The 26481-nt window shown below is 43.0% G+C and overlaps 1 protein-coding gene across 2 annotated transcripts in view; it reads right to left on the bottom strand.

Annotated features, from left to right (window-relative positions):
- Positions 1-26481, bottom strand: part of LOC135548399 (AT-rich interactive domain-containing protein 3B-like) — an 86180-nt gene that overhangs the window by 18364 nt on the left and 41335 nt on the right. For both annotated transcript variants that reach the window (XM_064977971.1, XM_064977981.1), the window contains exons 3-4: positions 17348-17425; positions 16964-17036 (exon numbers count right to left, since the gene is read on the bottom strand). In XM_064977971.1, coding sequence (XP_064834043.1) covers positions 16964-17036; positions 17348-17425 — 151 coding nt within the window. The remainder of the gene's footprint in view (positions 1-16963; positions 17037-17347; positions 17426-26481) is intronic.

Below are 26481 nucleotides of genomic sequence, written 5' to 3'. Positions count from 1 at the left end.
ACAGAGGTGGCCAACTAGAACAGGGCTGGTTTAGAGGGTAGGTAGGGGACAGAAACCTCTCCCTCCACCGGCAGAAGGACCACTGACAGGGTCTCAGTGGACCTCTGCGCCCCCCCCCCCTCCCTCTATTCTCTTTGTAACACAGATAACTGCTCTAATCAATGGACACCCAGATTGACAGATAAAACCATCAGCTGGCGAGCCAATTTGGACCTCAGCAAGAGGTGATCAATACAGGAGCATCAGCTGCTGTGGACTGGGGATAGCATAGGGTGTGGAGGAGATGCTGATTGGAACCTTGAGCTGGAATGAAACAGTCTCCATACATGGACCATATGGGCTGACATTGTAACCCAGAGAAAGCAATAAAAAGTAGAAGGTCTAGGATCGATACTGTAGCACTGACTGTGTGCGTAAAAGAGTACAACAGGCTCTTATGAGACATCCTTCGTCCACCGACAGTACAGACATATGTCATTCTTTGTTTCTCTTGGAAACCCAATGTGTACCCGTACATTACCGAGTCGTATGTAACAGTACTCTATAAACCATACTGTATGTCAGTGCCGGGCTATTGTGCTGGTGAAGCTCTCCATCGGGGGCCGTTAACTATCTCAGTCCATCCATCACTGGATGGACAGGACAAAGAGAGAACTATAGAGATGTTACATTAACATTACAACATTCAGATTGAAACCTTGTCAAATAGAGAAGGCAATTGTCACAGTTCTATTAATTCTGTTTCTGTCTGCAATGTTTACATCACTAAATACATCCCACAAAGTGGATTGATTCAGGAAAGGGGGGGGGGGAGAAAGACACACAAAAAAAAGGGCAGGCCCCTGATGGTACCAAAACTAAACAGATAAGATAGAGTAGATTCCCATCGAGCTAACATCAGGAAAACCCCAATTTCCTTTGGTTTTGAAGTGGGGGAAAAAAAGGACTGATGGGTCTGCCTGTGGATGAGCCTGCATCTAAATACAGCTTTGTAATTTAGGCGGTCGGGGTTTTAAAATGACCCAAGACAATCTCAGACCTCTAACATATCAACACGCTGACCACATCTTTGATCAAAGAGAAATGTCTGCAGCTAAGAATACTTGTCGGCATCTGTCTACATTCTAGAAGGCATTTATTATAAAGCAGTGGCTCTGACTGCACTGGGCTGGGGTTGGCCCTGCGGTTCCCACTCTTTCCTCCCTCAGGAGACCAATCTACTCTGTCAGCCCATCCCCAGCTCCTGCCTGGACCAGCTCCAGACCCAAGTTGCGTCTCAAATAGCACCATATTCCCCATGTATTGCACAACTTTTAACCTCACTAGGGTACGTGGGATGCTAGCCCCACCTGGCCAACATCCAGTGAAATTGCAGAGCGCCAAATTCAAAAACAGAAATACTCATTATTAAAATTCATAAAACATACAAGTGTTATACATCAGTTTAAAGATTAACTTCTTGTTAATCCAACCACGGTGTCAGATTTAAAAAAGGCTTTACGGCAAAAGCATAATGAGATTCTGAGAACAGCGCCCAGCAGACAAATCATTACAAACAGTTACCAGCCAAGTAGAGGAGTTACACAAATCAGAAATAAAAATCCCTCTTTATAGCCAAAAACCTCCATTTTGTTCGCACGTTTTGTTCAGTAATCCACAGGCTCATACGCAGTCACAATAGGCAGACGAAAAATCCAATGGTATCCGTAAAGTTCGTAGAATTATAATCTTTCAATATATTGATTAATATTTCAACCGGACAATAACGTTGTCAATATAAAAGGTAAACAAGAAAGGCGTGCTCTCAGTCGCACGCATGAAAAAGCTCTGGGACACTGTAGGGTCCACTCATTCAGAGTGGTCTTACTCTCTCATTTTTCAGAACACAAGCCTGAAACAATTTCTAAAGACTGTTGACATCTAGTGGAAGCCATAGGACGTGCAATTTGAGTCCTAAGTCAATGGATAATGTAATGGCATTCAATAGAAAACTACAAACATAAAAAAATCCCACTTCCTGGATGGATTTTTCTCAGGTTTTCACCTGCCAAATCAGTTCTGTTATACTCACAGACATTATTTTAACAGTTTTGGAAACTTTAGTGTTTTTTATTCAAATCTACCAATTATATGCATATCCGAGCTTCTGGGCCTGAGTAGCAGGCAGTTTACTTTGGGCACGCTTTTCATCCAGAGGTGAAAATAGTGCCCCCTACCCTAATGAACCAGGGCACAGGTCAAAAGTAGTGCTCATAGGGCTCGGTTTAAAAGTTGTAAACTATATAGGGAATAGGGTGCTGTTTGGGACACACCCCCAGTGTCTTCCCCAGTGACAGATCGCTCATTTCCAGGGGAAATGAAAGACTGTGGCCTTGTTTCCACACATGCAGGCCTGATGCCTCCCTTCACTCCGCTCCCCCTCTGATGCCTCTGTAGTTGTGGCACCCTCTCCCCCCTCCCCTTTCCCTGTGCCTCCCCTGTCTGTTGGTTACCTTAATCTCTCATGCCCTCCTCCCTCGCAGTCCAGACACGTGGCAGTCTTTCCCTCGTCTGCTGTCCATCAGTGTTCCCCCTATCAAAAAGGTGGGCCCCCCCAGTTTTAGGGGCTCATTAATCATTCTCTGTAGGACAGGAGGCCCCTTAATCCAGCCCCTCCCCCCACCGCCTGCCCTGCGCACTAACCTCGGCCCCTATCCCCCATGGTCTTATCAGGTTTCAGTGGCTGTAACTGTAGCACAATAAACAGAGGTAAAAGGGGGTGAAGAGAGGAGCGGGGGAGGGAGGAGGACAGAGACAGAGGGATTTTTCAGTACCACCACATTTCAATTCTGGCCCCAGTCACTGTTCTTTACAGCCATGTTTCACACTTCTCATAAGGAACTGAATCTGTGAGCTAGACATCTATATAACAACATCTTGCTACACTCATGGTTGAGTTAGTAGTGTAGTGAAACCAGAATGAAATTCAAATAAATGGTTTCTAAATCAGTGCACCATATGAGTAACCTGACGTTTTACCACCTCTCAGACCAGCGGGGGAGGTTAGATTCAACAGGTTTGGATTCAGTTGGAAACCATTTTGCTCACAGAACACCTACTATAATAGTATGGACAGATGTGCTCATACGACAGAGTGTGCAAAACTCTCAGGCAAGTCATTTCCAGAAACTGTTAAATTAAAATAAAGCCCTATTAAACAGGCCACAGAATGTCCCCATTGTAGCTCTGCTATAGTGTGCGTGTACGTACAGCACAGCGAGCCTCCCTGTCCTGTATGGGGGGAGGTAGCCCTGTAGTGTGAGTGCTAGCCCTGCTCAGTGGTAATATAATGCATACATGGATCCCCAAGAGCCCATTCATGGTGTAATTGTAGAGGACAGAGCACTCCGTCTCTGGGTTACTGTTAGGGACTTCCTCACATCCCCCGCTGGGCATCTACTGTTCCCACGCCCATACACTACGCAGTGCTGGCCGCCGACACGTCGCCAAGCCAATGTGGCCGGCCCACAGTAAACACAGCTGACTGACCGACAACCTGGTAACATTAAGGCGGTTAGGGCACAACTACTGCACGCCTCGAGATTCAGTCACTAGCCAATAGGCCTGACTGTGCTGAGCTACTGTAGTTCAAAGAGAAGCCTGCCTTCAACAAATCCAAATCAATTCAGAGGTTATTAGTCACATGCACAGGGTCGCAGATGTAATTGCAGGGTACAGTGAAATTCTTAAGCTAACAATACGGGTTAAAATGAAGTGAATGAAACAAAATAATAAGTCAAATAATAGAATATAAAAAGATCACAAGGCAGCAGGGTTGGCGCCCCCCCTTGGGTTGTGCCATGGCGGAGATCTTTGTGGGCTATACTCGGCCTTGTCTCAGGATGGTAAATTGGTGGTTGAAGATATCCCTCTAGTGGTGTGGGGGCTGTGCTTTGGCAAAATGGGTGGGGTTATATCCTTCCTGTTTGGCCCTGTCTGGGGGTGTCATCGGATGGGATCACAGTGTCTCCTGACCCCTCCTGTCTCAGCCTCCAGTATTTATGCTGCAGTAGTTTATGTGTCGGGGGGCTAGGGTCAGTTTGTTATACCTGGAGTACTTCTCCCGTCTTATCCGGTGTCCTGTGTGAATTTAAGTATGTTCTCTCTAATTCTCTCTCTCTGAGGACCTGAGCCCTAGGACCATGCCACTACCTGACATTACTCCTTGCTGTCCCCAGTCCACCTGGCCGTGCTGCTGCTCCAGTTTCAAATGTTCTGCCTGTGATTATTATTATTTGACCATGCTGGTCATTTATGAACATTTGAACATCTTGGCCATGTTCTGTTATAATATCCACCCGGCACAGCCAGAAGAGGACTGGCCACCCCACATAGCCTGGTTCCTCTCTAGGTTTCTTCCTAGGTTTAGGCCTTTCTAGGGAGTTTTTCCTAGCCACCGTGCTTCTACACCTGCATTGCTTGCTGTTTGGGGTTTTAGGCTGGGTTTCTGTTTCTATTTAAATCAATTTGATTTGATATACACCGAGTGTACAAAACATTTCCATGACAGACTGACCAGTTGAATGCTACGATTGATTGTCACTTGTTAAATCCACTTCAAAAGCAGTGTAGATGAAAAGGGAGGAGACAGGTTAAAGAAGGATTTTTAAGCCTTGAGACAATTAAGACATGGATTGTGTATGTGTGCCATTCAGTGGGCGAATAGGCACAACTAAAGATTTAAGTGCCTTTGAACGGAGTATGGTAGTAGGTACCAGACACACCGGTTTGTGTCAAGAACTACAACGCTGCTAGATTTTTCACACTCGACAGTTTCCCAGGGGGGGTGCAACTCAATATCAGGAAGGTGATCCTAATATTTGGTGTACTCGGTGTATATTTACAACTAGTTTTAAATTCTATACAGATGCTGCAAAGTGCGTAAACAAGGATACTTGTCCATAGAGTGGTGAGTGAGTAAGAAGAATACATGTCCATTGGGAGGTGGAGCAAGTAGCTGACTAGTGGTGGCTATTCACTACTTTTGACCTGTGCCCTGGTTAAAAGTTGTGCAATAGTTTCTGGGAGAGAAACTATTGACCAGTCTGTCAGTTTTAGCCATGATGCAAAACAACCATCAGCTCAGTTTCTCTCCCTCTCTCCAGTCCAGTCCTGACTGTTCTGGTTAAATGGCACAGACAAGGCCGGCTTACAGCATTACAATCTAAATCTTTACTGCGGAGGATTTTCCTATAATAAACTTAGCTAGCTCTTACTCCAATAGCCAAACAAACCCCCAGCATCAGGTTTCTTGACGCATCAACGTACTTACTACAGTATACTCAACACTACACCATGTTTGGGCGGTATACAGTCACGCCAAAATATTGGCACCCTTGCACTTTTTTCAAGTATCTCACAATTTTCCCTAAAAATAAGTTGAAATTGAACAGAGTATTTGGTCTCCACAATTCTTTATTTCCCTATTAATATTACAGAACCTTTGTTTTTGATTCAGAACTTAATATATTAATTTAAAACAGAAAATAAACAAACAAATGGCATTGACAAATTATTGACACCCTAGACTTAATATTTGGTAGCACAGCCTTTGGTCAAAATAACAGCAAACAAGTAACCGTCGATGAGCTTTCTGCACCTCTGTACTGGCAGTTTGGCCCACTCCTCTTGTGCAAACTGCACCAGTTCTCCCAGATTAGGAGGGTGCCTTCTCATAACTGCTGTTTTCAGATCTCTGCACAAGTTTTCAAATGGGATTTAGATCTGGGCTCATTGCTGGCCACTTCAGAACAGTCCAGCGTTTTGTCTTGAACCATTCCTGGGTGCTTATTGAAGTGTGTTTGGGGTCATTGGCCTGCTGGAAGACCCATGACCTTGGACGGAGACCCAGCTTTCTGACACTAGGTCCGACATTGAGCTCCAAAAAACCTTGGTATTCACTTGATTTCATGATGCCATGCACAAGGCAACCAGTGCCAGGGGCAGCGATGCAGCCCCAAAACATCACTAAACCTCCATGTTTGACTGTAGGGAAAGTGTTACTTTCTTTGAAAGCTTCATTTTGTTTTCTGTAAACATAGGGATGTGTGCTTTACCAAACAGCTTTAATTTGGTCTCATCTGTCCACAGGACATTCTCCCAGAAGAATTTTGGCATGTTCAGGTGTTTTCTGACAAATTAGTCAGGCTAGGATGGGGGTCCTCCTGGGTCTCCTGCCATATAACCCCCTTTCATTGAGTTGGCTACGGATGGTGCGAGTTGAAACTGTCGTACCTTGTGTCTGAAGGTCAACTTGAATCTGTGTGGCAGTTGACCGAGGTGCTTTCTCCACCATTAGAATAATCCTTCGCTGCAATCTTCCATCAAGTTGTCTCTTGCGGCCATGTCCAGTGACATTTGCAATTACAGCCTTGCAGACCTTTGGCATTCTAGTCGTCAATTTGATGAGGTAATCTGAATAGATTTCACCCCATGCTTCTTTAAGCACCTCCCACAAGTTGGGAGGTGAATTACTTTTGAATTACGTACCATACGGTCATGCTGCTCCCACAACAGCTTAATAGAGTTGAGATCAGGTGACTGTGCTGGCCACTCCATTATAAACAGAATACCAGCTGACTGCTTCTTCCCTAAATATAGTTATTGCATAATTTAGAGCTGTGCTTTGGGTCATTGTCCTGTTGTGGGAGGAAATTGGAACCAATTAAGCGCTGTCCACGGGGTATGGCATGGCGTTGCAAAATGGAGTGATAGCCTTCCTTCAAAATCCCTTTTACCCTGAACAAATCTCCCACTTTACCACCACCAAAGCACCCCCAGACCATCACATTGCCTCCACCATGCTTGACAGATGGCATCAAGCACTCCTCCAGCATCTTTTCATTTTTTTCTGCGTCTCACAAATGTTGTTCTTTGTGATCCAAAACACCTCAAACTTAGATTTGTCTGTCCATAACTTTTCTCCAATCTTCCTCTGTCCAGTGTCTGTGTTCTTTTGTCTATCTTAATATTTTATTTTTATTGGCCAGTCTGAGATATGGCTTTTTCTTTGCAACTCTGCCTAGAAGGCCAGCATCCATGGTCACCTCTTCACTGTTGACGTTGAGACTGGTCTTTTGCGGGTACTATTTAATGAAGCATGTTTCTCAAACTAGAAACTAATGTATTTGTCCTCTTGCTCAGTTGTGCACCGGGGCCTCCCACTCCTCTTTCTATTCTGGTTAGTGCCAGTTTGCGCTGTTCTGTGATGGGAGTAGTACACAGCACTATACAAGATCTTCAGTTTCTTGGCAATTTCTCGCATGAATAGTCTTCATTTTTCAGAACAAGAATAGATTGACGAGTTTCAAAAGAAAGTAATTTGTTTCTGGACATTTTGAGACTGTAATCTAACCCACAAATGCTGATGCTCCAGATACTCAACTAGACTAAAGGTGGACAGTTTCAAATGACTGCTCGACTTGTTGACTGATCGATCCACACAGCAGACATTGTGGGCAAGACTGTGTTGCAAGTGTAGCGCATGTGGCGTCATTACATCATGTACCTACGTTATATAGGTATGCACATCAGCTTTGACATCGGTTTTGCACATCAGCGTTAAACTAGACTTTTGGCCGATACCGAGGTTGGCATTTTTAGCTAATATCAGCCTATTCCAATATGTTCACCGATATATCGTGCATCCCCAATTTTGGCCACGACTACCATTTATACCGTACCAAATCAAATCACATTTTATGTCAAATGCACCAAATACAACAGGCACCTTACCATGAAATGTTTACTTAGAAGCCCTTACAAGCCCTTGACCAACAATACAGTTTAGAAAATTGAGTTAAGAAAATATTTACTAAATAAACTAAAGTAAAAAAATCAAATAAATTGTAACAAAATAATAAATGAGGCTATATGCAGTAGGTTCCGGTACAGAGTCAATGTGTGGGGGTACAGGTTAGTTGAGGTAATTTGTACATGTAGCTAGGGGTAAAGTGACTATGCATAGATAATAAACTGAGTTGCAGCAGTGTAAAAACAAGGTGGGGGGTGGGGTCTATGCAAATAGTCCGGTTGGCCATTTGATTAATTGTTCAGCAGTCTTATGGCTTGGGGGTAGAAGCTGTTAAGGAGCCTTTTGGACCTAGACATGGCGCTCCGGTACCACTTGAGAACAGAGAACTGTCTATGACTTGAGTGACAGGAGTCTGACAATTTTTTGGGACTTCTTCTGACACCGCCACAATATACTAGGGTATTGCATAATACTGACGGTATAATTTTCAATACAATTTTAGGGAGTTAGGGGCACAGCTGCGGGGGTGCATGCTATGCCACTGCTTATAAATATAAGAAATCTAAGATATCAAATCAATTATATCCTGCTCTGGGCTCCAGTTATTCATTTGGTTTGCTAGCGAAGTGGCTAGATGTCAAGATCAAGCTTCTTAAGTTACAGCAAAGACATTAAACACTTGTCTTAACCCAACTCTCTCTCTCAGTCCCGTGATTGCCTCAACAGAAGTCTCACACTTGCTCTGTCCATCAGACCTAGGCACCATTAATCATCTCAAGTGGACAGCGCTGACAGGCATTTGGCTGCTTTGCACTTGGGTTTTTTCTTCATAAAGTGCCCTTTTCTCCTACAGTCTCCCTTACCCCTCCCTCCTAGCCCCCATCCCATCTCAGAGCAGGAGCGGAGGGAAGGCTGTCAAATCAAAAACAAATCACCCATCTGCTTAAATTGAAGCCTTTAAGGTGGTTAATAGCAACACACCAGTGTCAAAGTTTTTCTCCGTGTTCCCAATGGGGGTGAGAAAACAAGAAGTGAAATGGATATGATAAACAATAAGGCTACAGGAAAACACAGCAGCTAAACACTCCTGAGTCCTCAGCCACCAATTGAAGAGGAAATGCTGCTGCTGCTACTCTAATGTGGGGTGCATCAATGAGCCTCTTCACAGGCCCATTGGGTGCAAGACAGCTGGTGAAATTCCTCAACAATGAACACACAGACAAAAAACATGCCTGTTTTTAGGCGCACAAGGCCAAATTGGATTCTCTCGCAAGCTTCCTTTCAGTTATATCCCACGGACTTGGGGGGGGGGGGCATGAAGTGGGTAATTTCTTTCTTTCCCAACTAACATTGTTCGATCAGCTGTCCAAATATAATCAATACCTAAAGAGTGTTTTCTCCTACTTCAAAACACTGTAATATAATTAGAAGACATTTTGACACTCAAAGAACTGAAAATGAAATGCAGTATCCAGGTATAAATCTCTATATCATTTGATGGTGCAGCAGAAGCCGCAAAAACAGTGCCTCCAATTGATCCATAACAGGGCCAGACATGTTTTTTTCAAAGAAATCACCGGCCTGGCCGGCGAAGAAAGCAGCTGAGGGCTACATCTCACGGTAGTCCTGGGGAATGTGTGTTGTGCTGCAGCCCTGTTCTCACAGCCGAGTGGGAAGACAGCCAAGCAATTTGTTCTCCACGATTAAGGCCCCGATTTAGGAGACAGCGGAGGTCAGCCAAGTGCCGCTTATTGGAAGTAGAAAAAGGAGGTTCTTTCTCTCTCAGGCCACAAAAGAGGTATTTCCAGGGTAGCTAGGTAGGTGAAATTCTTTGCTGCACCATAGCAATGACGGGATAGAGAACATCTCAGCTAAAAGCATTGACCTTCTAGAATGATCTTGTGATATCATCAATAAAGAAGACTTGGGGTAATCACTCTCTCAGTGCATCTTATTGGAAACACAACACAGCTACAAGTCAGGACTCACCCATCACCACTCACAATTATCTTGAATTACTTTTGAATAACTTCTTTGACTCATCACATACTGTTTACGGTCTGTACCTTTATTCGTAGTTATATGTACAGTACCAGTCAAAAGTTTGGATAAACCTACTCATTCAAGGGTTAATCGTTATTCTTACTATTTTCTACATTGTAGAATAATAGTGAAGACATCAAAACTATGGAATCATGTAGTAACGAAAGAAGTGTTAAACAAATATATTTGAGATTTGAGATTCTTCAAAGTAGCCACCCTTTGTCTTGATGACAACTTAGCTCACTCTTGGGATTCTCTCAATCAGCTTCATGATGAATGCTTTTCCAACTGTCTTTAAGGAGTTCCCACATATGCGGAGCACTTATTAGCTGCTTTTACTTCACTCTGCGGTCCAACTCATCCCGAACCATCTCAATTGCGTTGAGGTAATCTGATGCAGCACTCCATCACTCTCCATCTTTGTCAAATAGCCCTTACACAGTCTGGAGTTGTGTTTGGAGTCATTGTCCTGTTGAAAAACAAATGGTAGCCCAACTAAACGCAAACCAGATGGAATGATGTATTTCTGCAGAATGCTGTGGTAGCCATGCTGGTTAAGTTTGCAATGAATTCTAAATAAATCACTGACAGTGTCACCAGCAAAGCATCCCCACACCATCACACCTCCTCGTCCATGCTTCACGGTGGGAACCACACATGCTGAGATAATCCGTTCACTTACTCTGCGTCTCACAAAGACACGGCGGTTAGAACCAAAAATCTAAAATTTGGACTCGGAGCAAACGACAGATTCCCACTGGTCTAATGTCCATTGCTCATGTTTCTTGGCCAAAGCAAGTCTCTTCTTATTGGTGTCCTTTAGTAGTGGTTTCTTTGCATTATTTTGACCATGAAGACTTGATTCAAGCAGTCTCCTCTGAAAAGTTGATGTTGAGATGTGTCTGTTACTTGAACTATGTGAAGCATTTATTGGCTGCAATCTGACATGCAGTTAACTGTAATGAAGTTATAATCTGCAGCAGAGGTAACTCTGGGTCTTCCTTTCTTGTGGCAGTCCTCATGAGACCAAGTTTGATCATAGCTCTTGATGGTTTTTGCGACTGCACTTGAATAAACTGTCAAAGTTCTTGACATTTTCCGGATTGACGGACATTCATGTCTTAAAGTGATGATGGACTGTCGTTTCTCTTTACTTATTTGAGCTGTTCTTGCCATAATATGGACTTGGTCTTTTACCCAATAGGGCTGTCTTCTGTATACCACAACAACTGATTGGCTCAAACGCATTAAGGAGGAAAGAAATTCCACAAATTAACTTTTAACAAGGCACACCTATTAATCGAAATGCATTCCAGGTGACTACCTCATGAAGCTGATTGAGAGAATGCCAAGAGTGTGCAAAGCTGTCATCAAGGCAAAGGGTGGCTACTTTGAAGAATCTCAAATATATTTTGATTTGTTTAACACTTTTTTGGTGACTACATGATTCCATGTGCTATTTCATAGTTTTGATGTCTTCACTATTATTATACAACAAGAAAAATAGTAAAAATAAAGAAAAAAATCCCTGAATGAGTAGGTGTATCCAAACTGTTGACTGGTACTGTACACCTTTAGCTACCTCAATTACCTTGTACCCTTGCATATCGACTCAGTACTGGTAAAACTTGTATATAGCCAAATGAGTTACTTGTTGTATATCTATTATTACGTGTTAAACTTTCTATTATTTCTCCATTTCTTTCTCACTTCATTGGGCCTGTAAGTAAGCATTTCACTGTTCGTAAACAACAGGTGTGGATTAAGCATGTGAAGAAACAAATTAGATTTTGAAACTGAACCTGGCACAGTGTTCTGAACAAAATGATGAACCATGAATGAAACCAGATTGAATTTGACTGGTTGAAAACAACACACTTGCAGTAAGGGCGGATAAAAAAGGAATCCACAAAAAACAACTGATTAAGTCATCATCATCATCATCAATCAGGCGTTTAGTCCGCTTGATGATGATTGTGATCTGCCCAACACAGTACAAGGGTCAGCCTTTCACTCCCCACTGTCAGAGCAGTGACATGCTAACTGGCCAATGACAGATCCTCTCCCTCTCTAACTAATACATCATCCCCCAACAAGACATCTAAAAACACACGTGCCAGGCCAGGCAAGCCCAGGGAGGGGAGTCACTAGCTACCTCTGATTTCACTGGCTGTGTGAGGACACACACACACACACAAGGCTCTCTCTACAGGCACTCACTTGACTGTCTTAGGGTCGGAGTCGATGGCATCCGCCGTGGCAATGTTTTGACAGCATCTTAGCGCGCACACACACACACACACACACACACAGAAACTAACATTTTACATTTGGCTCTATACTCCAGCATTTTGGATTTGAGATCAAATGTTTCACACAGTAGGGAGAACAAGTATTTGATACACTGCCGATTTTGCAGGTTTTCCTACTTACAAAGCGGTCTGTAATTTTTATCATAGGTACACTTCAACTGTGAGAGACAGAATCTAAAACAAAAATACAGAAAATCACATTGTATGATTTTTAACTAATACATTTAACTAATTCATCAAGTATTTGATACATCAGAAAAGCAGAACTTAATATTTGGTACAGAAACCTTTGTTTGCAATTACAGAGATCATACGTTTCCTGTAGTTCTTGACCAGGTTTGCACACACTGCAGCAGGGATTTTGGCCCACTCCTCCATACAGACCTTCTCCAGATCCTTCAGGTTTCGGGGCTGTCGCTGGGCAATACGGACGTTCAGCTCCCTCTAACCCTTTTCTATTGGGTTCAGGTCTGGAGACTGGCTAGGCCACTCCAGGACCTTGAGATGCTTCTTACAGAGCCACTCCTTAGTTGCCCTGGCTGTGTGTTTTGGGTCGTTGTCATGCTGGAAGACCCAGCCACGACCCATAGTCAATGCTCTTACTGAGGGAAGGAGGTTGTTGGCCAAGATCTCGCAATACATGGCCCCATCCATCCTCCCCTCAATACGGTGCAGTCGTCCTGTCCCCTTTGCAGAAAAGCATCCCCAAAGAATGATGTTTCCGCCTCCATACTTCACAGTTGGGATGGTGTTCTTGGGGTTGTACTCATCCTTCATCTTCCTCAAAACACGGCAAGTGGAGTTTAGACCAAAAAGCTCTATTTTTGTCTCATCAGACCACAAGACCTTCTCCCATTCCTCCTCTGGATTATCCAGATGGTCATTGGCAAACTTCAGACGGGCCTGGACATGCGCTGGCTTCAGCAGGGGGACCTTGCGTGTGCTGCAGGATTTGAATCCATGACGGCGTAGTGTGTTACTAATGGTTTTCTTTGGGACTGTGGTCCCAGCGCTCTTCAGGTCATTGGCCAGGTCCTGGCGTGTAGTCCTGGGCTGATCCCTCAACTTCCTCATGATCATTGATGCCCCACGAGGTGAGATCTTGCATGGAGCCCCAGAACAAGGATGATTGACCGTCATCTTGAACTTCTTCCATGTTCTAATAATTGCGTCAACAGTTGTTGCCTTCTCACCAAGCTGCTTGCCTATTGTCATGTAGCCCATCCCAGCCTTGTGCAGGTCTACAATTTTATCCCTGATGTCCTTACACAGTTCTCTGGTTTTGGCCATTGTGTTGAGGTTGGAGTCTGTTTGATTGAGTGTGTGGACAGGTGTGTCTTTTATACAGGGAACAAGTTCAAACAGGTGCAGTTAATACAGGTAATGAATGGAGAACAGGAGGGCTTCTTAAAGAAAAACTAACAGATCTGTGAAAGACAGAATTCTTACTGGTTGGTAGGTGATCAAATACTTATGTCATGCAATAAAATGCTAATTAATTACTTAAAAATCATACAATGTGATTTTCTGGATTTTTGTTTTAGATTCCATCTCTCACAGTTGAAGTTACCTATGATAGAAATGACAGACCTCTACATGCTTTGTAGGAAAACCTGCAAAATCAGCAGTGTATTAAATACTTTTTCTCCCCACTGTACGTGGTGACAGTACAGAATGTCAACTTTTATTTGAGAACATTTTCATACAAATCCGTATTACCGTTTAGAAACGCAAGTTCTTTATGTATCTAGTCCGGCCATTTGAGGAAGTTAAGTATTTGGACAAAATTCACTTAGCGTATTAAAGTAGTAAAAAGTTAAATATTTGGGCCCACATTCCAAGTACACAATGACTACATCAAGCTGTTGACGCAGATTCATTTGCAGTATGTTTTGGTTGTGTTAGGTTTTGTCAAGTGTGTAACTTTGTGTTGCATATTATGGGTGGTCAGGGTCAATAGGTTCCGGGGTCAACAACCTTCTAGGGGCAGAATAATAAAACAAGAAATAGCTGTGAAATGTTTCTGGTGAAATTAAGGGAAAATACATTCAAAACTTTCATGGTAATTTGGTCAATATATCCCAACCACAACTGAAATACCAACAATTTCTGATTACTATAAACTGTTGGTCTAACTAACAGTTCAGAAAGGAACCATGCTTGACAATTTATTGGTAGAACAACTGAGAAAGTCAGTTCCGGGGTTTGATTGAATGTTTACTACGTTGCGTAACGGCTTGTATTGAATGACATGTTTCCCCAAAACGTTCAACTTCCTTGAACAGACTAAGATAGCCTACATTTGCGCCATTTGGTGGGTGTGCCGAGGTGTGGCTTGAAGCAATGAGTGACATATTTTAAGGGAAGCGGTGCATTTTGGACCCACAACAGAATCCCTCCCCGTTTTTCAACTGGTCGTTCAGAACACACCCTTTCCGTTTAATTGAACGTTGCATTTCATGTTTTTGTACTGAACGCAGCCCTGGTGAGTTTTCTACTCCAAAATTAATGTAAAATGGTGACACCATTCAATTATAATTTCCCCCTGGTCCATATTATCAGACTGGTGTGTTGTTCAGCAATAAGCATTATAACCTGTAGCCCAAATTGTGCAACATAGTGGCTATAAATAAACAGGCAGAAACATGGGGTTGCCCATCTGTATTTGTGCTAATCATTAGCTAGTTCAGTGCTTCCCAAACCTTTTCAGTCATGGCCCCCTTTCATCATGGGGGAACATCATATGCCCCCCATACACCCTGGAATAATTAGTATGGTGATTAGGTTGCATAAACATGATGAGTGTTTTATCCCCACAATTCTGGCCTTCAAATTTGTTTTCTAACCATAAATAGGGAGTATAGGTTGCTGGTCAGAGTCTGAGACAAGCAGGCTGCCTCTGACTGGGGAGAGTAACAGGCTTGTTTGAGCCTACTGCCCGAGGTTCAGAGAAACAACTTTTCTCTAAATTCTGTAGCCTACTACAAATCAGTTGTTTCAAAGTTTATAATACTACCAAAGTGGTCTTTGAACTAAAAAATTAGCCCAATATTACTATTACCAATTATCACTGGTTATGAAAAATAATGCTCACACGCAAGATGCTCATCTTGTCACTTCACAATATAAAACTTTTTCATTTGAAAATAAACCTGATATACAATTTTTATTTGTGTTTATAAATTGAACATGTTAAATGTGAATGTTCTTCTTTATTTGTTACAAGTTAGTTAACAAACCCTTTGTCCTTACAAGCCTTGCAGGGGTATGGGGGATTCAATCATAAAATTAGGAATGGAGTAGTACTCTATAGTGTAAAGTCACAGAAAGCCAGTAGCTACAGTGGGAAAATCATTTCCAATCCATTAAATTCATTATGGTACAGTGCCTTGAGAAAGTACTCACCCAGCCACTACAAAAAGATACAGGCTCCCTTCCTAACTCAGTTCTCGGACATTAAAGGAAACTGCTCAGGGATTTCACCATGATGCCAAAGGTGATTTTAAAACTGTTACAGAGTTGAATGGCTATTATAGGAGATAACTGTGGCTGGATCAACAACGTTGTAGTTACTCCACAATACTAACTTAAAAGACTGAAAAGGAAGAAATGCTCTTTGTACCTCTTAACTTTCTCACCGAACCTTTTTCACAATTTTCCATAATCATAGTAGTATCCACATGAATGTGGAAACATTCTATTCTTAATCACAATAAAAGTGACTCCATAATGGCAATACATTAGTCACCATTCAGTTCCTATTGCGCAAAATATAACCAGAAACTACAAAAACAAACTGCAAATGCATCCGAGTTTGTAGAGTCACAAGCTTGATGTAGTCATTGAGTGCAAGGAACATGGGACCAAATACTAAACTTTTGACTACTTTAATACACTTAGTGAATTTGTCGAAATACTTATGCCTTATATGAAACAATTGATCTCAAATCCAAAACGGTGGAATATAGAGCCACATGTAAAAAAAAATTGCTTCACTGTCCAAATATATATGGAGAGGAGTGTACCTGGTATTTGAACATGAGATAAAAGCGTTCTGAAAATGTGATATGACCACAGAGAAAAAGCTATGTTTATAAAATACTGCAATTTGCAGGTTGGCTTGAACTGAGCCCTTTATCCCTTAGCAGTTTTGTAGTCTGAGGTGGTCTCTCTCATTTGAGGGGCATGTTTAGAAAGCAGACTGATTGTGGAGCCTTCTAGGCTTTGCGCTTAGTGAATTAGTCACAGCCTAAACAGGTTCTCTCAGCTCTGAGACGGTGTGTGTGTGTGTGCGTACGCGGGTCAGAGGGGACAGCAGGAGACTGATCTCACCTGACAAGCCCTCAAACATCTTCAACACAGCGAAACAAGATTTACAGTATTCAATAGTTAAGTCTATTTACTAGTTGACTACTCTTTTCTCTGAGGAAAGGCTTGTTTCGTGTGTGTGTGTGTGTGTCTCTCTCTCTCAGAGGGGACACCAGGAGACTGATCTCACCTGGCAAGCCCCGAACACCTTTAACACAGCAAAACAGAATTCAGTGTTCAATAGTTTGTGTATTTTCTAGTTGACTACTATTTTCTCTGAGAAAGGGCTTGTTTCGTGTGTGTGTGTGTGTGTGTATGTGTGTGTGTGTGTGCTTGCATGCGACTGAAAGTGGAAGAGAAACTATGGTGTTGTGAATCATACAGGCAAGACACACTTTGTGAGAATTTCAGTATTTCTACAAGTGAACCATAGCACATAAGAGGCAATTAATGAAGTCTAAATGGAAGTAGTAGGGGAACGTTGCTTTCTAAAAGTCAGCCTTCTTACCTCGTTTCTGCATGTAGGTGAACAGGTCATCCAGGAACTCCTTTCTGTTGGGGTCACTGTCAAGCTCATACAGCTGAAGGTGAAAGCCATTGCGTTTCAGTCAGTCTTGTCTTTTGATACTTTTAAATATACCACTCAAGTCCAACATGCATTTGTATTTATTGAATTGCTTCTAATCAATTGTCTAACTAAAGATAAGTATCATCAAGCAATCACTACTAATAAATAGTAAGGGTTCATTATATAAAATCTGACCTGTGACCTTCTCTATGAGATGAACAACATTCTTTCTTTACTGCTAGATAGGTATTTGATGACCTGTTGTGTTCTGAGTGCTAACCAAAGCCTGGTTCAGCAATAACGTGCTCCAGACCAGATACGTACCTTAGCAAAGTCTCTGGAGGCCTCTCCTCCTCTTCCTCTTCCACTGTCATTCTCATCAGCCCAAGCAGCGCTCCCATTCTGCGGAGAGATGACAGAATGAACGCTCAGTACACCCAAACATATACACATTAGGGGCTGTGGCGGTCATTCAATTTTGTCCGCCGGGTATTGTCATGCAAATGACTGCCGGTGTCACAGTAATTGACTGATAATAAATAATAAAACAAATTGAGCATTTCAAAGACTCCACGCATACAAGCAGCTGATGTGCGCCTTTGGAACATCTACATTTAAAAAAGTTCCATAAATCCATTTAACCCTTTAGAACCAATAGCTGCAGTCGAACGCCCTTCTTTAGAATTATTATAGCGGCCGCAAACTGCCTTTTTGTATCTACAATAATATCTGTCTCTAGCTAGCTAGCCAGCCTGTTAGGCAAGAAAAGTTGTGTGTGGCGGTAAATATAGGATGCGCTCGCGAAGCGTCAACCTCAGCTGTCACTTTCGCTAACTAGCCATACAGACAACTAGCTAACTAGCCACCGAAATGGAGATTAGTCATTTGTGTTTATCTGTTGGGCTTAGGTCACAACAACTCTCTGCTTCACGGTGGGAATCACACATGCAGAGATCATACCTTCACCTACTCTGCGTCTCACAAAGACACGGCGGTTAGAACCAAAATCTCCCATCAGACCAAAAGGACAGATTTTAACCGGTCTAATGTCCATTGCTCGTGTTTCCTGGCCAATGCAAGTCTCTTCTTATTAATATTGGTGTCATTTAGTAGTGGTTTGTTTGCATCAATTCGACCATGAAGGCCTGATTCACTGTCTCCTCTGAACAGTTGGATGTTGAGATGTGTCTGTTACTTGAACTCTGTGAAGCATTTATTTGAGGCTGGTAAGAAGAAGGGTGGGGTGTATGTTTCATGATTAACGACTCATAGTGTAATTTAACAGCATACAAGAACTCAAGTCCTTTTGTTCACCTGACCTAGAATTCCTCACAATCAAATGCAGACTGTATACTTCCCAAGAGAACTCTCCTCAGTTATCGCCACAGCCGTGTATATCCCCCCCGCAAGCTGATACCAAGACGGCCATCAAGGAACTTCACTGGACTTTATGCAAACTGGAAACCATATATCCTGAGGCTACATTTGTTGTAGCTGGAGATTAACAAAACTAATTTGAGAACAAGGCTACCTAAATTCAATCAGCATATCGATTGCAGTACACGAGCAGGTAACACACTCGACCACTGCAACTCTAACTTCAGCGATGCATACAATGCCCTCCCTTTGGCAAATCTGACCATGACTCCATCTTGTTGCTTCCCTCCTATAGACAGAAACTAAAACAGGAAGTGCCTGTGCTTAGGTCTATCCAGCTCTGGTCGGACCAATCGGATTCCACGCTTCAAGATTGCTTCGTTCACGTGGACTGGGATACGTTCCGGGTAGCCTCAAGACAATAACATTGACATATATGCTGACTCGGTGAGCGAGTTTATAAGGAAGTGTATAGGATATGTACCCACTGTTACTATTACAACCTTCCCTAACCAGAAACCGTAGATTGCTTTGAAGACAATACAGTGCCAACAACACGGCCCGCCTACCAAAGAATGTGGGCTCTCCTTCTCCGTGGCCAACGTGAGTAAAACATTTAAATGTGTTAATCCTCGCAAGGCTGCCTGCCCAGACGGCATCCCTAGCCGCATCTTCAGTGCATGCGCAGACCAGTTTGCTGGTCTGTTTACAGACATAGTCAATCAATCCCAGTCTGCTGTCCACACGTGCTTCAAGATGGCCACCACTGTTCCTGTTCCCAAGTGAAGGTAACTGGACTAAATCACCTGCGTCTCGACCCTGCCCTGTGCAACTGGGTCCTGGACTTCCTGACAGGCCGCCCTCAGGTGGTGAAGGAAGGAAACAACATCTCCACTTCACTGATCCTCAATACTGGGGCCCCACAAGGGTGTGTTCTCAGCCCCCTACTGCACTCCCTGCTCACCCACGACTGCGTGGCCATGCACACCTCGATCATCAAGTTTGCAGATGACACAACAGTGGAGGCTTGATTACCAACAACAACGAGACAGCCTACAGGGAGGAGATGAGAGACCTCTGAGTGTGGTGTCAGGAAAATAACCTCTCACTCAATGTCAGCAAAACAAAAGAGATGATCGTGGACTTCAGGAAACTGCAAGTCGACAGGACAGCAGTGGAGAAGGTGGAAAGTTAAGTTTCTCTGTGTACATATCACCAGCAAATGGTCCACGCACACAGACAGTGTGGAAATGGTCCACGCACACAGACGGTGTGGAAATGAACCACGCACACAGACGGTGTGGAAATGGTCCACGCACACAGACAGTGTGGAAATGGTCCACGCACACAGACAGTGTGGTGAAAAAAAGTGTGTCTTGTCACCGAAAACCCTTACTAACTTTTACAGGTGCACAATTGAGAGCATCCTGTCGAGCTACATCACCACCTGGTAAGGCAACTGCACCGCCCACAACCGCAGGGCTCCCCAGAGGGTGGTACTGTCTGCACAACGCATCACTGGGGGAAAACTACCTGCCCTCCAGGACACCTACAACACCCGATGTCACAGGAAGGCAAAAAAAGATCATCAAGGACAATAACCACCCGAGCCACTGTCTGGTCAACCCGCTTGCATCCAGGAGGAGAGGTCAGTACAGGTGCATCATAGCTAGGAGAGAGAGATTAGAAAACAGCTTCTATCTCAAGGCCATCAGGTTGTTAAAACAGCCATCACTAGCACAGAGAGGCGGCTGCCTACCTACAGACTTGATATCATTGGCCACTTTAATAAATATAACACTTGTCACTTTGATAATGCCACTAATTAATGTTTACATATCTTGCATTAGTCATCTCATATGTATATACTGCATGCTTCATTATCTTTTCTTACTATCTATTGCATCTTAGCTGCTCTGTCACTGCTGATCTATATATTTTATACTTATATATTCTCATCCCATTCCATTATTAGATTGTGTGTATTAGGTTTGGTTGCGGAATTGTTAGATATTACCTGTTAGATACTGCTGCACTGTCGGATCTAGAAGCATAAGCATTTCACTACACTCGCAATAACATTTGCTAACAATGTGTATGTGACCAATACAATTTAAATATTGTTCTCTGGTCACATTTATGATTATTTAAAATATAGTTATATGTAAAATATAAGTATAATATATTAATTATACTTGGTACATTGAGTGAGTAATTTACTAGAATTTAAATACTCTAGAGTTTGTTGTGTTGAGTTTTTTTGATAGTGATTGTACATAAAAGACAAAATTAGTGTTACTCCTATTGACATGAATCTGCTCTTCAAAACTAAGTTAACTTCTAATTGTCATTTGTTCTTTATTTTAGAGCAGTGCGTTTGAAATGTGTGAGAAAATGAGCTTTATCTTGAAAATTATCAGTAATCTACAGCAGCATTATAGAGTTCTATTGGGGTCTCAAGGGTTATTATAAACTGGGTGGTTTGAGCCCTGAATGCTGATAGGCTGACAGCCGTGATATCACATTGTATAGCTCGGGTATGACAAAACATTTGTTTTTATTGCTTTAAATTAGGTTGGTAACCAGTTTATAATAGCAATAAGGCAGCTCGGGAGTTTGTGGCATATGGCCAATATACCATGGCTAAGGTCTGTAACCAAGCACGCCACGTTGCATCGCGCTTAAGAACAGCCCGTAGTGGTGGAATATTGGCCATATACCACACCCCCTCAGGCCGTAATGCTTAAATATACACACTCACAATAAACCCTTTACATTTTATGCAGGTGTAAAGAAACATATGGAGAAAATGTATTTCAGAAGAACCGAATACGAGTCGGCCGACTGTATGTTATCTGGCTATGCGCCATGCTATAGGCTAGTTCATTTAGCTGACAAGATATGCTTATAAACCCCGTGCCATTATTTTATTGTAAGAATAATACAATTGAACTTAGCAGAATGAAATAGAAAATATATTTTTCCCATTCCGAAGCGAGTGCGCATATTTCAGAGGCTGTTGTGCGTAAAAGTGTTCATTTGAAACAGGTCCTACATGCTAGATTCAGTGTTATTTGGCAAATTTAGTTGTGAATGATAAACATTACAATGTCTTAGAAAACAAAATATAAACTCAGCAAAAAAAAGAAACATCCCTTTTTCAGGGTCGTGTCTTTCAAAGATATTTGGATTTTTACTAAATAACTTCATTTTAAAGGGTTTAAACACTGTTTCTCATGCTTGTTCAATGACCCAAAAACAATTAATGAACAGGCACCTGTGGAACGGTCGTTAAGACACTAACAGCTTACAGACGGTAGGCAATTAAGGTCACAGCTATGAAAACGTAGGACACTAAAGAGGCCTTTCTACTGACTCTGAAAAACACCAAAAGAAAGATGCCCAGGGTCCCTGATCATCTTTGTGACCAGGTCTTAGGCATGCTGCAAGGAGGCAAGGGGACTGCAGATGTGGCCATGGCAATACATTGCAATGTCCGTACTGTGAGACGCCTAAGACAGTGCTACAGGGAGAGAGGACGGACAGCTGATCGTCCTCGCAGTGGCAGATTACGTGTAACAACACCTGCACAGGATCGGTACATCCAAACATCACACCTGCAAGACAGGTACAGGATGGTAACAACAACTGCCTGTGTTACACCAGGAACGCACAATCCCTCCATCAGTGCTCAGACTGTCCGCAATAGGCTTACATGCCCTCAGTCCAGCCTGTTGTAAGGCAGGTCCTCACCAAACATCACTGGCAACAACGCCACTTACGGGCACAAAGCCACTGTCGCTGGAGCAGACAGGACTGGCAAAAAGTACTCTTCACAGACATCCTCCTCCCTCATGTGGTACCCTTCCTGCAGGCTCATCCTGACATGACCCTCCAGCATGACAATGCCACCCGGCCATGCTGCTCGTTCTGCGTGTGATTTCCTGCAAGACAGGAATATCAGTGTTCTGCCATGGCCAGCGAAGAGCCCGGATCCCAATCCCATTGAACACGTCTGGGACCTGTTGGATTGGAGGGTGAGGGCTAGGGCCATTCCCCCAAGAAATGTCCGGGAACTTGCAGGTGCCTTGGTGAAAGAGTGCGGTAACATCTCACAGCAAGAACTGGAAAATCTGGTGCAGTCCATGAGGAGGAGATGCACTGCTGTACTTAATGCAGCTGATGGCTACACATGTCTGTGGAACTTGTTCAGTTTGTCTCAGTTGTTTAATCTTGTTACTTTCATACTAATATGTACACATGTTAAGTTGCTGAAAATAAACGCTGCTGACAGTGAGAGTACATTTCTTTTTTTGCTGAGTTTATAATGGGCTGAGTGATGCAACTATAGGCTATTTGAAAAAGTTGCAAAATAATATTGCATCTGTTATTTGCCTCAGGCTGCACACCCTGTTCTCTCATCAAGAAATCATATTTTAACCCATCCGACTATTCACAATTTAATCTCTTCTTCACTAATATGTAAAATGTGTTTTTACTTAGAATGTCCCATTATCAAATGGGTAGGAACAGGGGCAAATAGCAGGTCGTCCAGATGCACTGAGATTGTGTATGGAGGCTGCTTTCCCGCGGTTTAAATCATTCCCGGGTAGACAACTTCAGTTTTATGGCCAAGCAGCTGATAAATAAATATAGTAGCAGCTGGGATCCTCCACCTTTTAGTGGAAACCATCAAAACTCTGCTTTCACACAGGATTGCATATAGAAATGTCTGGGATTATAAGAATACTTATTTCACACGACAGGTGATATTCCACCCAAACTCTTTATGCCATGGGCTCTCCCAACCATGTTCCTGCAGCTACCCAGTGCCTCATTCAGGAAACCAAGTGGAATCGGTTCGGGAACATCAATAGTAAGTAACATGTTGTTTTTACAACAAAATATAATTAAATAAACTGTTGCCAGCTCCAATCTCTGCACGATTGACAAAGGAATGAAGAGGAGAGAGGATGGAAACGCATGGTGGTGAGATATTTTGAAGCTAAAAGGTAATGTGTCAGCATACACTTTTTGAAAATATTTTAAAAAATGCCCTATTACTAAGCTAATTAAAATAAGACACAAATTCACCATAATTGTAGGCTAACTCTGTAAGCCGTCCTGCACAAATCAGTGAACAAACAGCGTCACCTAGGCCTATACGTTCTCTCCCTGACTCATGGATAGAAAGTTTGGAGAATTTCATAATGCTTGGTTCACTCCAGACCTGACTGCCCTCGACCAGCACAAAAACATTCTGTGGCGGACTGCAATAGCATCGAATAGTCCCCGCGATATGAAACTGTTCAGGGAAGTCAGGAACCAATACACGCAGTCAGTCAGGAAAGCAAAGGCCAGCTTTTTCAAGCAGAAATTTGCATCCTGTAGCTCTAACTCCAAAAAGTTCTGGGACACTAAAGTTCATGGAGAACAAGAGCACCTCCTCCCAGCTGCCCACTGCACTGAGGCTAGTTAACACGGTCACCACCGATAAATCCATGATAATCAACAAGCATTTCTCAACGGCTGGCCATGCCTTCTTCCTGGCTACTCCAACCTCGGCAGACTCAGTTGCCTCAGTTTTTCTAATGACTGCCTTGCCTGGTTCACCAACTACTTTGCAGACAGAGCTCAGTGTGTCAAATCGGAGGGGATGTTGTCCGGTCCTCTGGCAGTCTCTATGGGGGTGCCACAGGGTTCAATTCTCGGGCCGACTCTTTTCTCTGTATATATCAATGATATTGCTCTTGCTGCTGGTGATTCCCTGATCCACGCAGACGACACCATTCTGTATACTTCTGGCCCTTCCTTGGACACTGTGCTATCTAACCTCCAAACGAGCTTCAATGCTATACAACACTCCTTCCGTGGCCTACAACTGCTCTTAAACGCTAGTAAAACCAAATGCATGCTTTTCAACTGGTCGCTGCCTGCACCCGCACGCCAGACGAGCATCACCACCCTGCATGGTTCCGACCTAGAACATGTGGACATCTATAAGTACCTAGGTGTCTGGCTAGACTAAACTCTCCTTCCAGACTCATATCAGACATCTCCAATCTAAAATCAAATCTAGAGTTGACTTTCTATTTTGCAACAAAGCCTCCTTCACTCACACCGCCAAACTTACCCTAGTAAAACTGACTATCCTACCGATCCTTGACTTCGGCGATGTCATCTACAAAATAGCTTCCAATACTCTACTCAGCAAACTGGATGCAGTTTATCACAGTGCCATCCGTTTTGTTACTAAAGCACCTTATACCACCCACCACTGCGACCTGTATGCTCTTGTCGGCTGGCCCTCGCTACATATTCGTCGCCAGACCCACTGGCTCCAGGTCATCTACAAGTCCATGCCAGGTAAAGCTCCGCCTTATCTCTGTTCACTGGTCACGATGGGAACACACACCTGTAGCACACGCTCCAGCAGGTATATTTCACTAATCATCCCTAAAGCAAACACCTCATTTGGCCACCTTTCCTTCCAGTTCTCTGCTGCCTGTGACCGGAACGAATTGTTTAATATATATATATATATATATATATATATATTTTTTTTTAAATCGCTGAAGTTGGAGACTTATCTCCCTCACCGACTTTAAACATTGGCTATCTGAGCAGCTAACCGATCGCTGCAGCTGTACATAGTCCATCTGTAAATAGCCCACCCAATTTACCTACCTCATCCCCATACTGTTTTTATTTATTTACATTTATGCTCTTTTGCACACTAGTATTTCTACCTGCACATGACCATCTGATCATTTATCACTCCAGTGTTAATCTGCAAAATTGTAATTATTCGCCTACCTCCTCATGCCTTTTGCACACAATGTATATAGACTTTTTTTTTACTGTGTTATTGACTTGTTTATTGTTTACTCCATGTGTAACTCTGTGTTGTCTGTTTACACTGCTATGCTTTATCTTGGCCAAGTCGCAGTTGTAAATGAGAACTTGTTCTCAACTTTTGTTTTTGTATGTTTTTCTTCCATGGGTAATATGCAGTGACGTGATTTTGGATTGCATTTACATTGAAGTCAGTGGCTAGAGGGACAATAGAGCCCCGAGTACCAGGCCATTAGCAACCTGATGGTCGTTAGCGAGTTAGGTAATACCAATGCATGTCCAGAGTACATAAGATATTACAGTGACTCAACGGTCACATGGAATTTGACTGCGGTCATGACTCATGACTGCCAGTGTGGCGGTAATACAGTCACCACGACAGCCCTACAAACACTCATAAAGCATTTATTTGGAACCTATGAGAGAAGCCTAAGGAGTTGTGTTCCTCAGAAGCTCCTGTGCCCTTCCCTTCCCCCATTAGCCAACATCTCCATTTCACTTAAACCATCTACATCTGGGCCCGGACCCAGACCTGCCCCCACCAGGCCTTCCAACCCAGCTGGATATCTTGAGCCCCTCCATCCCTCAACCCAAATGCAGCTGCAGCAGGCAGCCAGGTTCATGGGGTGTAGCAAGGCTGACAGACAGACAGACAGGTCAGTAGCCCTCACCAGAGGCGGCATGGTCAGGGGCGTGGGGGTCACTCAGTGGCCCCACGGGATGGAAGATAAATGAACATAGGGTAGAAGGTAAAACAGTATGTGCAGAACAGGAATTTTTCCTTTAAGACAAACCCAATAAAAGTATCAGGAATCAAAACAAGATCCGGACAGGAGAGAGAAGAGAGGGGCTGTTAATAGCCCCAAGCCCATTGGTCAGTACAAAAGAAAACTCCTGAAAACAAGAGGCAGGAGGCCATAGGTTGCCAAGGCCACAGAGAACAAGTTATTTTCACCCGCTCACTCACTGGGCATGTGTACATCTATATCTTAATGGTTGCCAATGGTCATGCAGTCTAAATAGATATTTATATCATCTTAAAAACACAGATTTCAATCCAGTTATGATTGAACTATCACTAAGTGTTTCTAAGTAACTGGTCAAACAAATAGCTTTTTATAATAAAAATCAAACACTTTAGGTGTAAATTTCCACTATCTAAGGGCTCAGACACACCAATAGCATTGGCTGGTTGAGAGTACTTTTCAAATCTGAACAGAGCGACA

Source organism: Oncorhynchus masou, chromosome 1 (assembly GCF_036934945.1).
Source record: "Oncorhynchus masou masou isolate Uvic2021 chromosome 1, UVic_Omas_1.1, whole genome shotgun sequence".
Lineage (NCBI taxonomy): Eukaryota > Metazoa > Chordata > Actinopteri > Salmoniformes > Salmonidae > Oncorhynchus > Oncorhynchus masou.
This window is presented reverse-complemented; position numbering and strand designations above follow the sequence as displayed.